Here is a 17,466-nt window from a genome sequence, read left to right on the forward strand (position 1 = left end):
CGTGACCTGGTTTGTCATCGGAGTGAAGCCGTTTGTTGACTCGTGAACGTGATCATTCTCTCACAAAGAGACATGGGAAAGCAGCAAATGCCTACGTAGAGATCGATGTGAATGTTTGGCAATGCAATGGTCGAGATAACAGCAGCTTAGCCCGGTGACAGAGCTGCTGAGCGCTGATTGAAGGCGATGAGTTCAATGGCGGTGAACCTCGGTGAACCTCGGTGAACTCAAACTCTGTCCGTCTCTTTCGGTTTCCTCGGATGCAATTAATTTCCCACGCACCGACAGGCGTCGACCACATTAGGTTCTGCAAGCTGAGCTAGAGGTGGAAGATCTATAGAGAAATCGCACTGCGTAGGCTGTGGTACCGCTGCGCGAAGATAATGGTGTCGGTCCAAACTCCCTGGTGTAGCAAACATAACAGTTGCTTTTCCATATATCTTGTAGTTTTCTTTAAGTCGGCGTGAGTTTGAGTGCCCTAACGAACCCGAACGTGGTGGTCGAAGTTTTCAAAGTGCTCTACGGACTTTACATAGCCATTTCATCCTTTCGACTTTGCCATGAGCTCAGTGAAAGCTCGAATTGACGCCATAATTATGTAAAACAAGCTAATCATTGAACTATACTGTACCTACACGACCGCAGGTTCAAGGGGTTTTTGCGTGACATGGAATCAAAATAAGTTCCGACGAGACCAAGGTTCAAATGTTCGGCAAACGCGTGAATTTGAACCAGAGTTCCAGGTTGGTGACATCATCGGGACATCATTGCTGAAGAAAATGAAGGTGAAGAGGATATTTCATTGGAAGGAGAAGAAGGCCACGCGGGCCACCTTTTACAATGTCCCGGTATTCCTCGTCCATTGGGCTTGTACACAGGCATCTCAAACCATCGCCACCGGTATGCATATTGACTCATTGAAGCCTGCCACTAGTGGGGAGCTCGACATCCCATCTCCGGTCGACTGGGGTCGTGGTAAGGGTCTCGAAAACCGTAAACTTACAGTAAAAGGAGTGCAGAAATCACTCGCTGCAGCGAATGGCTTTACTACATCAGAATGTAAGAGTCTTAGTATTGTTCGTCACGTAGGGAGGTTCATTGTCTTGTGTGGTGAGTGACGAACCAGGTCTTAAGTTCATTTTACGGGTCAAGCGTGAGGCGTGACGAACCAACGGTCGTGTAGGTACAGTAGTACGTACGCTTATGAGACAAATCAAACAGAGGCATGCGTACAATTACGGATACACACCCCTCTCACGCTTTGTAAATCGCTTCAAAAATCCACTGCTAGGTCTCGTAGCATCAGGAAAAACCTCACCGAGGGATTTTACGCAAATATCCTGAAATCCAACAGAATCCTAGGTATTCCATGGAACTGACGGATTTCACGGTCCCTTCCAAGTTTCCAGACGGAATTTCGCGGAATCCGCAGAATTCTAACAATGCCTCACCCGCTCCTTTTCACCTGATTTGCCACCACTCGAGCCTCAGGATATCGCTATTTCATAGTTATGGAATGGCAGTCGAAACAATTATCATTATCATCAACCAACGTAGGTAACGCTACCGCCTATGTGCTCCTCGGAAAATATATCCGACGTGTTTGACAGCCTGTCTTTATCATCTGCTGAGCCGCAGCCAATGATGACCTGCCCGTGCATGGCGGGCTCGTCTACCTCGGGCATGCACAGCTTGCTGATCGCGGTCACCACCGACATGCTCACTGCCGAGGTGGTGAGGGTCTGCATGGGGACGCCCATGGAGACGTACATGCTCAGGACGGAGCCCGACATCATCAAGAAGCCCAACATCATGACGAGGTGCAGCTCCGAGCGAGTCATGAGCTCGAGGGACAACTTCACGAGACACGCGGACTCGCCCTGACCGAATCAGGGCAAGATGAAGGCGACGGTGGCTTCCGCGCCCAAGCCAGGGACTGGGTAATTGTGTCAACACTGAAATCAGAGTTCATAACTGAAGGCAAGTACGTACAAGTTGTTAATGACTGCTTGGCTCCGAGCTAGGCAAGGATGCGTCATGGTGAGCAAGTAGTAGGAAAAGGAGGTACATATAACTCACATATTAATAGTACAGCATCTCAAAGGTGATCGTGGACAGCGTGTTAACAAAGGAGCTCTGTGTGATAATGTCAATCAGACTATTTAAGTAGACGTAGCGTCAACATACACCTACATCAAGAAGTTGAATACAACGTCAGTGATGTACATAACAACAACGGACGGACAAAAGGGCTCGCACTGAGGATAACAGGACAATCCGGCACCTCGCCCCGGGCCATCTATCCGCCTCCCTTCCCTCCCCCTGTTCATTGCCTCGCGAAGAGGCGGTGGCAGCCGGAACATATCTGAGTCCTCCATCTCAACTGCAGCAACGTTGCTCACATCCTCAAACTGCACCCTTATCTGAGCGGCGACTGTCTCCGCATAGGTCTGCAGCAGACCGAGGTCGGTGTAGAACACGCACACGAACGTCTTGGGCTTGGGCAGTGCTTGTGTAGGGTTAACACGAAGTGGCCGTGCATGTGCAGCATGTCGGTTTTGAACTCAACGTGGATGGGCACGAGCACGGTTTGGTGGGTGCGGCAGCAATGGTGGTGTCTGGGGACTTGGGGAGAGCGAGAGAACGAAATCAGGGTAGGGAGGTTAGCAGAGCAGTAGTTAGAGGGAGAGATTGGAGCATGAACTCACGGGTGCTTGTGCATCGTCGGCACAGCCAGACGCAACTTGATGAACTGCGCAGGCGGGATCACACTCTAATAGCTCTGGTCCAGCTCCGCCCCCTTCCTTCGTGGCTGGTGCTCGCCGATCCGCTTCCACCCTTGCGAAAAAACACTCATCCCGCCACCACCGATCTGTCCGCTCCGTATCGCAGCGCAGGACACGTCCCCCCGCTCACGACAAAGTTGCTGTTGTCAGAGTCGAGCACGCCTGCATTGGGCAGCCCGTAGCCCAAGCCCAGGTCCATGTAGCTAGCTTACAGTGCCAGATTTGTACGACCGCGCCTGCGTGGGGAGTATGAGTGAGGGTACCAGGTACTGAGGTTGAAAGGACGCGGGAGGAATGAACAAGAAGAAAATGTGCGAAGTCAAACATTTGTACATGTTTATTTATGACGTCAACACGGCTAAACGGCGCGCATTGTGTTCGCGCCCAACCTTGCTGGTTTCATGCAATCAGCCTCATTCTCTTTCCTTCAACTATAAGTACCATCAAAGCCTGGAGTATCCCATTACTCCAAATTGTTCAGCACTTTCACTGGAGAAATATGGGGTCGCACGGGCTTGCACCGACACACAACGCGATTGCCCTTTTGGCACCCCAAACTTGCCGAGGACAGCACTGCGCCTGTGCCGTCGCAGTCCCTAACGACCTCTAATTTCTACATTCACAGCTAGTACATGCAATGTTAACTATCGGATGTATCAATTTTCAAGAAATTTATAGCATTGAAAGTTTCCTTTATCCCTAATTGCTATACAAGCGTATGCTTGTCCTGATGCTAAGATTCTTTGTCCAATCGGCCAATACGGTACTATGCATTTGGAATGGAGTAGAAACGTCCACTATTTCCTACAGCTGCAAACACGGCTCAAGGAAATCTCGAGAATTCCCGCGGATTCCACGGATTTCTAGTGTAATTACCACTCGTGAACTTGTTTTTCGAGAGATTCCCCCGTATTTTGGTAAAATCCCTCGATGAGGTTTTTCCTGATGCTACACCGCCTGCGCCATCAACTCCGCCACCCGGACGAACAATGACCCATCCAGCAGTTTGACACCTGCCAACTCCGAGCCCGGCGCCACCTCAACCCATGGTCTTGCGCCATCCGAACCGCAACCCAAGGTCCACCAAGGTCCATATGCTCGCATATGATCGTCCCTCGCGACAAACGCGCTCGCCGCATGCGATCGACACGGGTTTCCGACGCCCCACGCAGCCGCGTGCACACTGACGTCCGATTGCTCCTCTTACAGTGAGGGTTGCGCGGAGGGTACATACGACGCAGCGGCCTTGGTAGAGGCGGACCGGGAAAACTCGGCGACGGTGAGCGGCGGGCGGTCGAACATGGAGTAGGTCCCGAGGAAGATGGCGAAGCGTGAGCAAGGAAGAGCTCTTGCGAGCGCCGTGTGAGGGGTGTGATGTTGGGCGCGAGAATGAGGAATGAGGTGACGAGGTGCATGCTATAGAATCGAGAGCATCGTTAATGTGTTGCAGACGAGAGGGGAAAGGGGACATACTAGAAAAAGATGGCCCGCAGTCCTCGTCCCCCTACCCATCCACCGATGCCATAGAGGATGGTATTGAGCCACTACAGCTCCTCAATCTTGCGCCACAGGTCGGCATTAAACAGGTTAACCGTCCACTTGGAAGCGTGCTCGCAAATGTGGTCGTCGTGCTGCTCAAATGGGGTTTTTTTAGAATAGCAATACCAGGGCTCTCGTTTTTACGCCAGACGAGTGCGTCATCCTTCAGGACACGCGCGATAATGTCGAATACTGTCGTCTCGCGAGAAAAACCGTTTGCAGCGCCGTTGACGCCATTGACGGCGAGAGACGCGCCCTTCTGGGTGATCCCGTGAGCAGAAGCGGTCTTGAGAACGAGGGAGAAGATCGGATCCAACCGCCATAGCAAGACCTACGTAGACATGTTAGAAAGAGAAGTCGGATCACGAAGAAGATCGCTCACCTTCGACTACTATTCCCGGAATACCAACCTCGAACCCGTATCCCATATGGCCTAAGAGAACTTGAAGAATGCAGATTAATTCCTTCAATGCTCCTCTACTAAACAGTGATCATGCTTCGACGCGGTTGATTGACGGATGCTAGCTAAATCAGCCGCTCCACATGGACTATCTGCTCGGCCAGCAGGCTTTGGATTGGATCGGCGCCAAGAACAAGGAGTTAGCTCTTGAAGGTCTCCGATGGCCTCAAAAAAACAGAATATCTGGAGACTTTTTTTCGAGAGGGACGCTGAGTCAGTTACCATAAATTCGTGGGGCACGCTGGAAGAGGTATGGTGAGGCCAACGCCATCGGTCATGGATGCTGCATCCGGTACCCTCTTCCACCCTACCCTCCAATCGATCCTCCGCGTCAGCGTCTAGTGAGCTACTTGATCAGAGGGGGCTTATTCCTTAGGTGAGAATGGCGTATGAGATGAGTGGGAGATGCGCATCGAAGTAAATTCAGAAGATGGAGCAATGGGTACTTGAACGGAAAGCTGATGAAAGCCAGTGGTTTCTTTTGGATAACGAAGTCCTCGGTTCGGATCCAATAAAGCACGGGACACTAAAGTCCCACGGTCTAGAGTCGGGTGACAGATGTCCAGGAGGCGCTGGTGGTCCAAAACAACGACCAGGTGCGTGCTGTCTCCCGTCCTGTGGTCATCTCAACCCAATTGCATGAATTTGCTGTAGACTTCTCTGCACGAGCTTGGAACAGTGAGTGAGACGGGCTAGTGGGACTGAGGAAGGATTCATATCTGAGGCTGCTTCTGATCCTGATCTTTCCCCAATCCGTACCACGTTCGTCGACAAAACAGCGCTGTCCGGTCCAGCAAGCGCGATCCACACAGCACTGCCAGCGCCCCTTCTCCATTTCCCCCCTTCCTTTCCTCCTCCACCCTCCCTGGGTACCGCTGCCCTCCTTACGAAACCTATCACTTATTGGCGCTCCACGACCTCTCACGACCTATTTAACGACCTGCTTTGATTTGACGCCATGAGTGGTGCGTGTTCACCTGCCTTTCATCTGGATCATGACATGACATGAATCCACCTAATCGACCTCTTCAACGACCAGTATCATCTTCTAACGACCCTTTTGACGACACGCGCCGTCCACTTCTGCTCGATATCCGTCGGTGGTCGCTCCTGCGAAGTCAGCCTATACCCGACAACTCCACACCGCTGTCTCCGCTTTCCGCATCCTCACACCGTCACCCACATCTTCCTTCATACCTCGAGTCTGGATTCTACGATACCCGTATGTGACACCACCTTATCTTATGCCGCTCACGACATCACAGCCAACCATCCCGATCTAGCTCCCCCACGCAGCAGTCTAGCAGAGAAGCTATCTATGCGCGACGCGCGCTCCGAGGACCTCGACCCAGACCAGGATACCATTGTCCCGAACAAGACAGGAGGTTCACAGGGCGGAGATGGATCCGGTGCTCCACAGCCGCAGGCGCCGGCGAAGAAGAGCCCACCCACGACGACGAAGAGCGGGAACACCGCATCGACGAACGCGCTCGTGTCCGCATGGCAGGACAGGCTACAGGTGCTCACCGTCGTCGTGCGTCTTCCTTGTGCCTTTCAGCGCTTCTCGTTCGTGTCGCTAACATCATGCTGTATAATGTCCGTCGATGCAGACAACGTTCCTCGCGTCCATGGACGGCACCCTTTTCTCGATGACGAACTACCGCACCTCGCCCGCCCTGCTGCCCAACGAGCCGAGCGACCAGCTCTCCGAGCTCATCTATGCCGCGTTAGTCGGCGCCATGATACTCCATATCTGCGCATGTGCGTCCTTTCTCTATTTTTCTTCCATTGCTCTCCTTTCAGACTCGCTCACCGACATCCCGACGAACAGCTCTCCTAGGCTACATAGCCTCCTTCGTCCTCGTGAAATATACCATCATTGAAGCTGATCCGTACTACTCACACCCGCGCGACCCGTCGTACCACGGTCCCCCGCTGGACGGCAACGGCGGCGGACCGCCAGCCGCGCAGCTCGTTCTCGAGCCGCTCCGGCTCCGCCGCCGCCAACGGGCGGACTCATCGCTCCCCACTCCAGTGCTGCACACACCCCGGTACATGCCCCCGCCCGCGGTGGACCCGTACGATCCGAACGCGATTCCCGCTGCCGCTCCGACCTGGGAGGGCTACCCCGGCAACGCCGGCGGCTCTACCGGCGGCGGTAGCGGCGGCAGCAATAATCCAGGCAGAAACAGCGACCCAGTATCGCAGCCCCACGCGTCGCCGCCGCCAGAGCAGCAGCACCACAAGCTGCACAAGCCGCGGCCCGAGAACTACCATAAGCCCTCGAAGATACCGCCTCCGCCGATCCGGATGCTGACGCGGTGCTTCTACGGCACGCTCGTGCTCGCGCTGCTCGGGTTCGTGCTTGCTCTGCTGGGCGTCGTGGTGTATGCGTGGGCGGCGCTCAGGGAGCCCGTGGGGATCGTCGCTGCTTCGTGTGTGGGTGTGGGTGTGACGACGGGGATTGTTGTGTTGATTTGGTAGTACGCGGGGTCGGACGTGGGTGCTGGTGGATGTACGTTGGTGCTCATGTTGGTGCTTGCGTTGCTGTATTTTGGGGATCGCTTAATGACTCTCATCGCTGAACCGTTCACGATACCTTACGATTTCTTGTAGCCGTCATCATATCTTTATTACGTAGTTTTTCGATATCCCAGTGACCAGGCCGTATACGCCTCGACTACGTCAGAGTCTGGTATACGATACATCTTGTACTTGTGCAGATTGTACGTCTCCTAATGAGCTAATACTTTCTGCCTACCCATTCCAGGGCGCTTAAGGGTGAACTTTCCTGTTTTTATGGAGAACTACCTGCATTTTCCGACAAGTCTCTTGTGCGGGTGTCTGCTAGCAATCACGTCAAGTATCACTTTGCAACGCACTGTGGAAGCCAAGCCTATCTAGTAGCAGACTATACAACAACAACATTAGTATATTATTATTATTGTTATGCATCCATTAACGTCCATCGGGATTGATCATCCCATGTCGGACGATTCGTACGTACGTGTCAATTAAGTGTGAATGGCCCATTGCCCTGTCCCTTTCGGTCCCCAGGGGTCCCAGGTTCGGCATTGTACGGCCCCCCCCTGGTTAGCCTGTTTCCGACGGGTTAACATTAGTATAAATCCTCCCCCGCCGTACGGACTGCCTCGTCTGTCTCCTTCAAGTTGAAGAGTATCTTATAGGCAATGATCGAGTGGATGTTTGTTTGCATTACCTCCCTGCGTTAACGGCTGTTAGAAACAAGTCCAAGTGAACAGGTGAATAAACGTTTACAGAGCCGCCAATACACCAGGATGATCCTAGTCATTTCAGTTAGTCAGTATATTTATTCATATCATAAATATGAAAATCTTTAGCTGCCGAGACCTTACCAAGGTAGATTGGGCCACAGAATTGATCAAAGAAAGGACTACATCGAGGAACATGTGAGTATGTCACAAACGGTGCTAGATTTAAGGTGCATACTAAGCGCAAAAGAAATGCTGGAAAACGTGTCTCGGTACATGATTCTTGTAAATGAGTGTTGAATGTATCGAGACGCCTTCCTCCATCTTATTACAAGCAAACAGAGTTGGACTATCGCTTCGATAAGCGAAGCTTCAAATCTCTCCTTTCTATCCAGCTTACCTAGTTCTAAAAACGACAGAGCAGAGTACGTAACTGCCAAACCGTTTCGGGGTTGTAATACACCGCATTCGAGTGGAGTGGAATCTGTCAACATTGACAACGGTGAGTTATTGGTGTTCATCAAGATGGCTGTAGGGCTTACCATTCCAGCGCAATTTGAATGAAACGACAGGTATTATCACAACACATGCCTGTTCGAGGAGTGAGAAAGAATCCATGGGTCCCTTGTCGCAATGCGGACATACTACAACCAGGGTAATCATCCCAAGTAGAATTTTTCGGCTGCTGTTCCATATCACGTACAGCTGAAGTAGCATTAAAGTAGCTGCAGCAAAAAGCGTTGCAAAACTGAATGCTATTTGCGGCGATGCAATATATGAGGTGACGGAATAATTGCTGAAGAACGCTTAATAGTGACAAACCTATGCCAGGCCATTTTAAGATCAGGCACTGGAGGATGTTGTATTAAGCATATTTACTGTTGTGTGAAGCATACACTCGTAACTCACATGAGTACGGGCTATTCAAACATAAAGTCAGGTAAGTTTTTCGAAAGCAACAAGATTGCAGCGGAATGCGATTACCATAAAGTGTGAGCAACGATGCCACGAGTGGAGAATAACGAACCGTGATAAACGCGATCGAGACTATGCTCCATTTTTGACCACATATGAAAGAAACCTTCCAACCTTTGAGAAATATGAGACAACCTTTATAGAGAGAACCTCCTACCTCGTGCTTGAATGTGAGCAAGTAATTGTAGATCTATGACATCAATAAGTTAATCTCTGATTGAAGTCTTCCAAGTTAAGGGCGCAATTAACTCACAAGTAAAGTCAAGGCGGATGTTGACTCAGTAATATTCATTAAATACGTTGGTTACATCTTGATCAACAAAGCGAGGAAAATAAACTAACCAACGGAATACTTGACGGCCAAACATTCAGGTTAAACTGGGAGATTATGGTTCCAAACATTACTTACTTCTGCCACATGTAGTTGATAACTATTACCATTTGACTCAGAGGTCAAGTTCATGGTACCTTCATCAGGAAAAACCTGACTGCATAAATTGAGAAAGATTGACCGTTCTTCTCGTAAGTTGAGGATACTTGTAGAAAGTTGACGGAACTTGATGAATTCCTCCACCACGAAAAAGTTCGCAGCCCCCTAAAACCATTGGCTGAAACTTTTCAAAAGTTATGGCAAGTTGTGACAAATCTGGACGTCTATCGGGTAGGGTTTCGTACCAGCTTTCGGTATTTGACTCAAATATATCATGGCTTGTTCGCATTAAATCGATTATATTGATAGCAATACGATTAATAGTGGGCTATAGAATGTAGTAGAAACGAGGGGAGTAGGGTACCGTGTACGATTCGTACCATCAATAAGTAACATAGCGCGGGGTGGTACTTACGCAGGTGATGCTAGACTGGGTGCTGCCGGCTCTGCAGTCTCTTGTGTCTCTTGCTTCGCCATCATATCCCACCGGACCTCACCGAGGATACGTTTGACGTCGCATGTCATTGACTTAGCCGCCAAGGATGAGCCACTGCAGAAGTTAGAGGTCAGTATCATCGGACCACGAAAGCAAACTCAAGCGACTTACGTGCAATCCTTATATATACCGTGCATCAACTCGTGATACCTTCTGGGAAAGTTCTTACGTATACTTGCAAGCCAAATTAGCTGCTGCTTGAAAAGACTGTCAAGCCAAGATCCCGTAAAGTTCTCCGAAGTGCTGTTGACCCTATCCTTCAAGATGGCGGAAACCTAATTGCGTGAATTCGTCAAATAAAGGTATTAAGAGCTTGAAGTAGAAACTGGATACGTACTGCAGCAGATGCCATTAGTAGCATCGAAGGCGTAATTTCTTTCTCGTCCGACAAAGATTCGATTGAAGACTTGAGGCGATGAGATAGTTTGAGGCCGAGGTCAGCAGGCTGCGCGCCAGTGACTTCTACGACAGTGAAGAAAGCCGCCTTGACTGCCTTAGAGATGACTAGATTCTCGAATGGTCGGGATCGATCAATCTGGGGCGTGCTCGGAAATAAACGACTTCGAGTTTGTGCCGCATCCGAAGAAACTACATACCGATTCGTCAACATTATTATCAGCGCCGGTATACTTGGGGTTTTTTGGGTAAATATAGCGACTTTGATCCCAAAGAAAAATAACATCGTCGTGGGACCTCGACTCCGAGTCGAGACCGAAAACGCCAACGACAGCAGTTCCAATAGCGCTTTTGATTGCTGCCCGAGTTGGTCCGCATCGGTTCGTAAGCTGCAGAAAAAGATCGTAATTAGTGAGGGTCGTCCGCATAAGGAGGTTTGACGTACATAATTAACGCAGCGCTGAACGTAAAGCTCATAAGAGCCGGTGGTGATACGCTGTACCATATCACCTTGCTTGTTCAAACCTTCTTGTTCAGCGCCATCTGCGAGCGCATGAAATGCGATTGGGTCAAGGCCACCAACAGCGAGAGGGGAGACGAAACTCTCAAGGTACTCATCCTTGAAACCAGCCTCGATAACCTGCGCCACCCAATCGAGCTCATCGCAGCCAAGGACAATGTAACGAGTCATGAGCTCCATGCCCCGTTTCAGAGTCCTCTGAACGTGCGAACGCTGGGCCCGAATACCAATCGTTTTCCCGCCACAAAGCCGTAGCTTAGTCTGAGGTAGCCATTCCGTGCCGTCGCTTGCATATTCCACAGTGGTGTCTGAGTCAGTGTCTGTGCTCGAGTCGTCAGAACCGCCAGATTGCATCTCCCGCCCCTCGCGTTGAGACTTGGACTTGGTTTGGCGTCGCTGAGAAGATAGCTTGGCCTTCCGCATCGAAGGCTTGGCCCAAGAGAGTTTTGGTTTTGATGTACTTCGCCCATGACCAACCTCGGGAAGCTGTAAAAAATCAGTGCCACCGCACACAAATAGCATACATAGAGCTCACTTCGTCGTCAAGTTTCTTCTGCCGGTGGGTTAGGCGTGCCTGGAAACGATTGTGTTAGATCATGAATGACGCTGGTAATAAGTAGTGCATACCTTCTTGCTCGTAACTGCAGCTCCCTCTTCCTCGACGTCTGAGCCACTCGCACGTCCAATCAGCTGCACCTTCTGAAAATTGTCGTTGGAAGCAAGAATAGGAGAACATGATGCACGAGCTCACCTCATTCTCAATAGCCTGCGAGGTAACAACCTCATTAGTATCCTCCACCTCCTCTTCGTCTGTACCCTCGTCATCCGAGCCCGAGTTATCCTCCTGATCATTCTCCTCGACACCAGCTTCATGCCGTTCATCATCAGAGTCAATTACCAACCTTGGCGGTCGGGCTCTTTTTCGGGACAACATGGCACCACCGCTATCACCACCAGCATTGCTCTGACAGTCAACCTCCGGTTCACCTAACAAATACAATGATCAATGAGACCAACTTGTCACGTCGACAGGATACGAACTAACCTCCACTTTCATCAGCTTGAGCTGGTCGCTTCCGTTTCCGACTGCTACTAGGTAGTGTCCCTTGGACCAATGATGCGGGTGATGCGACACCCTTATCCTTGGCCTTGGTTCTTTTCTGTAATGCTGACAAGGGTTTGGGTAAAGTGAGTGCGAAGGAGAGGTACAGAGAGCAAAGACCTTACCCGCCTTTGCCACGGCATCACCCTTCGACTTGCGAGTTGCTATCATAATGAGGAGCAAGCCCGTCAGCTGGCTCAGAAGCATGACTCAAACCGTGTCACATACGCTGGATTTTTTTGGGCTGCAGCTTTGCAGTGGCTTTCTTCTTTTGAGCGCTGGTTCCCGCGCCAGCCATTATAAGTCGAGGTAGCAATGGAGATATGACAAAGGAGAGGAAGGGTGAATGAGTGGACAGGCCTTCTCAGGCTGAAACAGATGTAAAGAACGGATGGCGCCCTCGGGCTGAAGCACTGAAGAGTGGCAGCGCGGGCGGATGCGTTTGACGTTCAAGTTGAACCAAGACACCGTGCCGCGTTTGGCAGCATGCACGCGAGGCCCATTTTTCTCACGGCTATCTCTGTCTTCCTCGTCATGCACGTCTGTCCTGCGTGCCGGACTCCATTTTCTGAGAGGCAGTACCTCACGCAACACCTGAATAAAACCAAAAATATAACATGCATGACATACCGCAAAGATCAAGAGCGCAGGGTCCGCCCATCTCCATCGCTACCTCGACAAAATCGGCAGTGTAGCTCACAAAGCAATGCATCCTCATCTCGCATTCCTCATTCATCGCCAAGTCACCCTCCCCAGTTTGCTGGTGATCTGTTTGGAAGTGACTATACACCTGAGGATCTCGGCTATGTGGATACATCCGATGCACCACTGCCGCAGTCCAGTGAAAACAATGCTGCTGCCGTGACATCTCATCATGATGGTAGGTATCAGATCTTGATGATCACCACTTATCATCAACTAAGTAATTGCAGCTGAGCCTACCACTGAGAATACACACCATCTGGATGAAGGATCGGATAGCGAGGAAGAGAATACGTTTCAGGAATGTATATCTGGCGGATGGGAACCAGATAGGGGACCAAATGCCACGGTGGAAGATGCCTTGCCGCGTGAAGATGAAGACCATGTCGATGAGCGGCCACAAAGTCCAAGCACAAATGTACATCAATCCTCGACTGAGCACTTACGGTATAAGCCTGCTGCTGTAGATCTCTTTGGAGGGTCTGCTGGTACACCGATCGGCTTATCAGATGAGAAATCATTTCATGCATATGGCTCTCAAGTCAACGGTCAGTCTCAATGGGCACCCTTTAATTCCGAGATAGACTGGAGACTAGCAAAGTGGGCGAAGATGCGTGGGCCAAGCTCGACTGCTTTCAGTGAGCTGCTTGATATACCAGGGGTGAGAAGTTGTCCATGATTCACTATTGCTTGATCCGACATTGTGGCTTACAAATCTACACATATACTAGGTTACTGAGGCTCTTGGCTTATCGTACTCGAGCTCAAATGAGCTTAACAAAATCATTGACACCCAGCTACCTCGTCGTAGGCCTGTATTCACCCACCATGAAGTTGTTGCTGGAGGGGAGAGCTTCGACTTCTTCTCCCGTGATATCATTGAGTGCATTCGCGCGCTCTATGGCGATCCAAATCACACCCAATATCTAAGTTTCCAGCCTGAACGCCAGTACGCAGACGCAGACAAGACACAGAGGCTGTATCACGATATGCAAACCGGAAGATGGTGGTGGAGTACGCAGGTGCGTTGTCATTCACATTATTCCATGTGTCAGAACTCATAGTGCAACGTGCTGCAGAAAACTTTGGAAGAACAAAAGTCGGGTGCTACAGTTATCCCCGTTATACTGTCTTCGGACAAGACTCAGGTCACACTCTTCAGAAACAAGACTGCATATCCCGTCTATCTCACCATTGGGAATCTCCCGAAAACTATCCGCCGAAAACCTAGTCGACAGGGCCAGATTCTTCTCGCCTACCTGCCTACTTCCCGCCTTGATCACATATCCAACAAAACTGCACGGCGTCGTACTCTCGCCAACCTGTTTCACGCGTGTATGGGCTATATAGTCGAGCCACTGCGTGAAGCCGGAGTACATGGCATTCCGATGACTAGTGGTGATGGTGTAACACGCCGGGGCCATCCTATTCTTGCTGCCTACATAGGTGATTACCCAGAGCAGTGCTTGGTCACAGCAGCCTTTGGCGGAACGTGTCCGGTGTGCGATTGCACGCATGACACTCTCGGCGAATATCCCTGCCCATCGTCACCTCGTGATTTGGATGTCGTCCTTGATGCACTTGATAAACTGGAATCTTCTTCGTTCTCACAGGCTTGTCGGGACGCCAACATACGACCTGTACAGCATCCATTCTGGGAGAGCCTTCCCTATGTGGACATCTTTCGATCCATTACGCCTGACATTCTTCACCAATTGCATCAAGGGGTCTTCAAACATTTGCTGCAGTGGCTCAAAGCAATACTCGGCTCAGCTGAGATTGATGCACGTGCACGGCGACTACCGCCCAACCATAGCATCAGACTCTTTCGGAAAGGTATCACAACTCTTTCACGCGTGAGCGGCACCGAGCATAAACAAATGTCACGCTTCCTGCTTGGGCTGATTATCGATGCTCCTCTCCCTCGGGATGAAGTAACACGGCTTCTTCAAGCCACTCGCAGTCTGCTTGACTTCATATATCTAGCCCAATACCCCATTCACTCCGACAGAACACTCGAAGCTATGGAAGATGCGCTAGGTGACTTCCATACCCACAAGGACATTTTCATAGAGCTCGGCGCCCGCGAGCAGCTCAATATCCCCAAACTCCATATGCTTCTTCATTATGCTCGTGCAATCCGCGATTTAGGCACTGCTGACAACTTCAATACGGAGGCGACAGAGAGACTTCACATTGATCTGGCAAAGGATGCGTATGCAGCAACCAACCACAAGGATGAACTTTTTCAAATGGTTAAATGGCTCGAGCGTAAGGAGAAGGTTTTCCATCATGCTAGCTATATCCACTGGAAAGAGGCGACCTCAACACCCCCAGCAGCCAGCAGCCGCGAGCAATGGGTGGTACCTGACCTTGCCTGCGTGCTTCATCAAAAGATGACGCGTCATCCAACTCGGCCAAATGTCTCTCTGGCTGATATTCAATCGCCAAAGCACTATGGTGCCCGCTTCTTCACGGCCGCCGTTTTACGTTTCGTGACACATCTCCGTCAACCTGACATCACGGCCCGAGACCTCGAGATCAAAACATCGGAGCGTTCTTTGCCTCTGGAACGAGTGTCAGCCTTCCACCGCCTCAAGTTTGTGAATGCCGAGGCTTTTGGTCCAGATACCTTCGATTCTGTACATGTTCAACCATCACGTTACAACCCCGATGGAGCTGTAGCATCTCCTGCTCGGTTTGACACAGTTCTCGTCCGTGTAGATGCCGACACCTCAGCTGGTATAAAACGTTCGTTTTGCTCGTTTTACTCAGTTTGTTTTGCCACAGCTCTGACAATCTAACAGAATATCGAGTTGCTCAAGTCCGGCTCATCTTCACTTTACCTGACAGTGTTATGCGCCTGCTTCTCCCCGGTTTTACAGAGTTTCCTGAGCATCTGGCATATGTCGAATGGTTCAGCGCATTCACTTCGTCTCCGGATCGGGCTTCTGGACTATACAAGGTACACCGAGACGTCAACGGAGGTCAGAGGCAAGCCTCGGTTATCCCAGTAAGCGTCATTGAGAGGAGCGTGCATCTGATCCCAAAGTGGGGTGCTGTAGTGCCTTCACGGTGGACATCAGATAATGTATTAGAAGAATGCACGACATTCTATGTAAACGTGTTCAAGGATACACATACATACTTCAATGTATACTAATCTATCACGCAGTATGAACACCCATAGTGGGCAGGAACTATCCTCGGTAGTATAGAGTTGTAATATGTCTTGTAAAGTGATATTGATTCGAAGATAGAAAAGTCAAAATTACTTTTGGAAACTTGCGCTAATTTTAATTAACTTGACGGAAAATGTCTCAGTTTTTTCCGTACTTGACATGCATTGGGAACTTTACACAAGTTGTATCCAATTTCCAGCTGAGGTTTTTCCTGATGTTGATGCAGCACTGATGCTGAGTTCCTGAGGCGTGCCCATATAAGCATCTCACCTAGTACCTGTGCATGTACAAAACATCTCACGTAGGCCCGTATGTGTGACCTCTGAACGTCTAACACGTCGACGTTATGGGAATGGGTGCAATCACATATACCAGTAGTCCTCAGGCGAGTCTGGAGCTCAAGGTTCCACATGACAGAGGCATCACAATTCCTAGCCGGTGCATGAGTCGCATGAGAGCTATGTATTGTGGCTCAGTATGTCAAATTCTTACAAGGCGAAAGCTGCGGCGCAACTCCAGTTGATTTTATCAGAACCTGTTCATACCATCTGAAGCTGCTCCACCGCAATGTAGATGGTGAGACAAGAGAATGACTACACCACAGTATCACCTACAGATCACAGCCGGCGCTAGAGGGAGAAATTTCGAGTTGCGTGCAAGCTTTACCGTCGGCACGCTTGTGTCGCACCATGCAGGATCGACAGTGCATTTCCATGACAGAGGAAGACGACCAAACAGTTTTCCTTACTTGTCGTAAGGTCGGTGCATGGGAATAAGACCACAATTGATATTGATGGTGAGTTCATCCGAGATAATTTGGTGTGGAGAATCCACTCATTAGCACTATAAAAAGAGAGGTTGATCCCGCATTGGCGAATTGCTGTCCCTGTGCTGGGGATCTGAGCAGACTTTATGATGTGGAAGTAGCGCCGAATAGTGAATATATGGGCGGCCCCGGAGCAGCGTTTAACGCCAAGATGATTTTAATACACCTCAAGCGTTGCCCATCTGATATCCAACCCGCACGATACCGAGATATAGTCCATGAAACGGCAGCATCCTATGGTGTACCAATGATGTCTTGGATTGAATTGACCAGGCCGGCTAGTCGCTTCACACGCTGTGAGAATCAACCATGCCCCCTCGATTAATTATAATTTTGATTCAGTTTGATCCAATGAGATCAAGTGGTCAAGGAAACTATGAATCATCAGACATCTTCACCGGGACTCGACGCGTGTGCTAGGAATCTGAGGCGGTTGCTATCCATCAATGTATAGCTCTATTTACCAACTGGTAATTCATCTTGTGAGTGCCAATCATACAACGGTGCTAAGTGTAGAAATTGTGCGTGTGATACTTTGGGTTGGCATCCGAACGGCTTCGTCCCTCTCTTTCAAATTGAAGAGAATCCTACATGAGATGATTGCGTGGATGTTAGACTGCATCCTGCTCGTAATAAATTTATCAAAAAGTGTAAACACAGATTAATATGAAAGCTTACATTGTCAACAACTCTGCTGTATGAAACTCAAGTTCGTTTTTTTATCAGTCGCCCCACTCGTTTTTCAAATAAAATGGTGTACTTACCGGCAGAAATTGTACAATGGAATTTATTATGGATATCACTGATTCATCACGTCAA

At 49.9% G+C, this 17,466-nt stretch overlaps 4 protein-coding genes across 4 annotated transcripts; 2 read left to right on the forward strand and 2 right to left on the reverse strand.

Annotated features, from left to right (window-relative positions):
- Positions 1–1,521: 1,521 nt before the first annotated feature.
- Positions 1,522–4,887, reverse strand: CONPUDRAFT_169739 (uncharacterized protein). The gene is made up of 7 exons (XM_007776669.1): positions 4,708–4,887; positions 4,643–4,656; positions 4,477–4,584; positions 4,335–4,417; positions 4,021–4,202; positions 2,403–2,509; positions 1,522–1,880 (listed from the first exon to the last, which is right to left on the reverse strand). The coding sequence occupies exons 1-7, from the start codon at positions 4,751–4,753 to the stop codon at positions 1,545–1,547; spliced, it is 876 nt and encodes a 291-aa protein (XP_007774859.1). The 5' UTR covers positions 4,754–4,887; the 3' UTR covers positions 1,522–1,544.
- Positions 4,888–5,692: 805 nt separating this feature from the next.
- CONPUDRAFT_85592 (uncharacterized protein) lies at positions 5,693–7,547 on the forward strand. Its single transcript, XM_007776670.1, has 5 exons — positions 5,693–5,750; positions 5,825–6,007; positions 6,069–6,319; positions 6,396–6,546; positions 6,617–7,547. Exons 1-5 carry the CDS (start codon positions 5,744–5,746, stop codon positions 7,267–7,269), a joined length of 1,245 nt encoding a protein of 414 aa, XP_007774860.1. The 5' UTR covers positions 5,693–5,743; the 3' UTR covers positions 7,270–7,547.
- Positions 7,548–9,773: 2,226 nt separating this feature from the next.
- CONPUDRAFT_169741 (uncharacterized protein) lies at positions 9,774–12,235 on the reverse strand (the record flags this gene model as incomplete). Its single annotated transcript, XM_007776671.1, has 11 exons — positions 9,774–9,973; positions 10,031–10,194; positions 10,257–10,454; positions 10,516–10,704; positions 10,761–11,321; positions 11,371–11,409; positions 11,463–11,534; positions 11,587–11,822; positions 11,881–12,003; positions 12,063–12,101; positions 12,166–12,235. 11 exons carry the CDS (start codon positions 12,233–12,235, stop codon positions 9,835–9,837), a joined length of 1,830 nt encoding a protein of 609 aa, XP_007774861.1. The 3' UTR covers positions 9,774–9,834.
- A 936-nt stretch (positions 12,236–13,171) lies between these two features.
- Positions 13,172–15,802, forward strand: CONPUDRAFT_132383 (uncharacterized protein; the record flags this gene model as incomplete). The annotated part of the gene is made up of 4 exons (XM_007776672.1): positions 13,172–13,300; positions 13,371–13,661; positions 13,719–15,390; positions 15,447–15,802. Exons 1-4 carry the CDS (start codon positions 13,250–13,252, stop codon positions 15,800–15,802), a joined length of 2,370 nt encoding a protein of 789 aa, XP_007774862.1. The 5' UTR covers positions 13,172–13,249.
- Positions 15,803–17,466: the final 1,664 nt, after the last annotated feature.

Source organism: Coniophora puteana, assembly GCF_000271625.1.
Source record: "Coniophora puteana RWD-64-598 SS2 unplaced genomic scaffold CONPUscaffold_18, whole genome shotgun sequence".
Taxonomy (NCBI): Eukaryota; Fungi; Basidiomycota; class Agaricomycetes; order Boletales; family Coniophoraceae; genus Coniophora; species Coniophora puteana.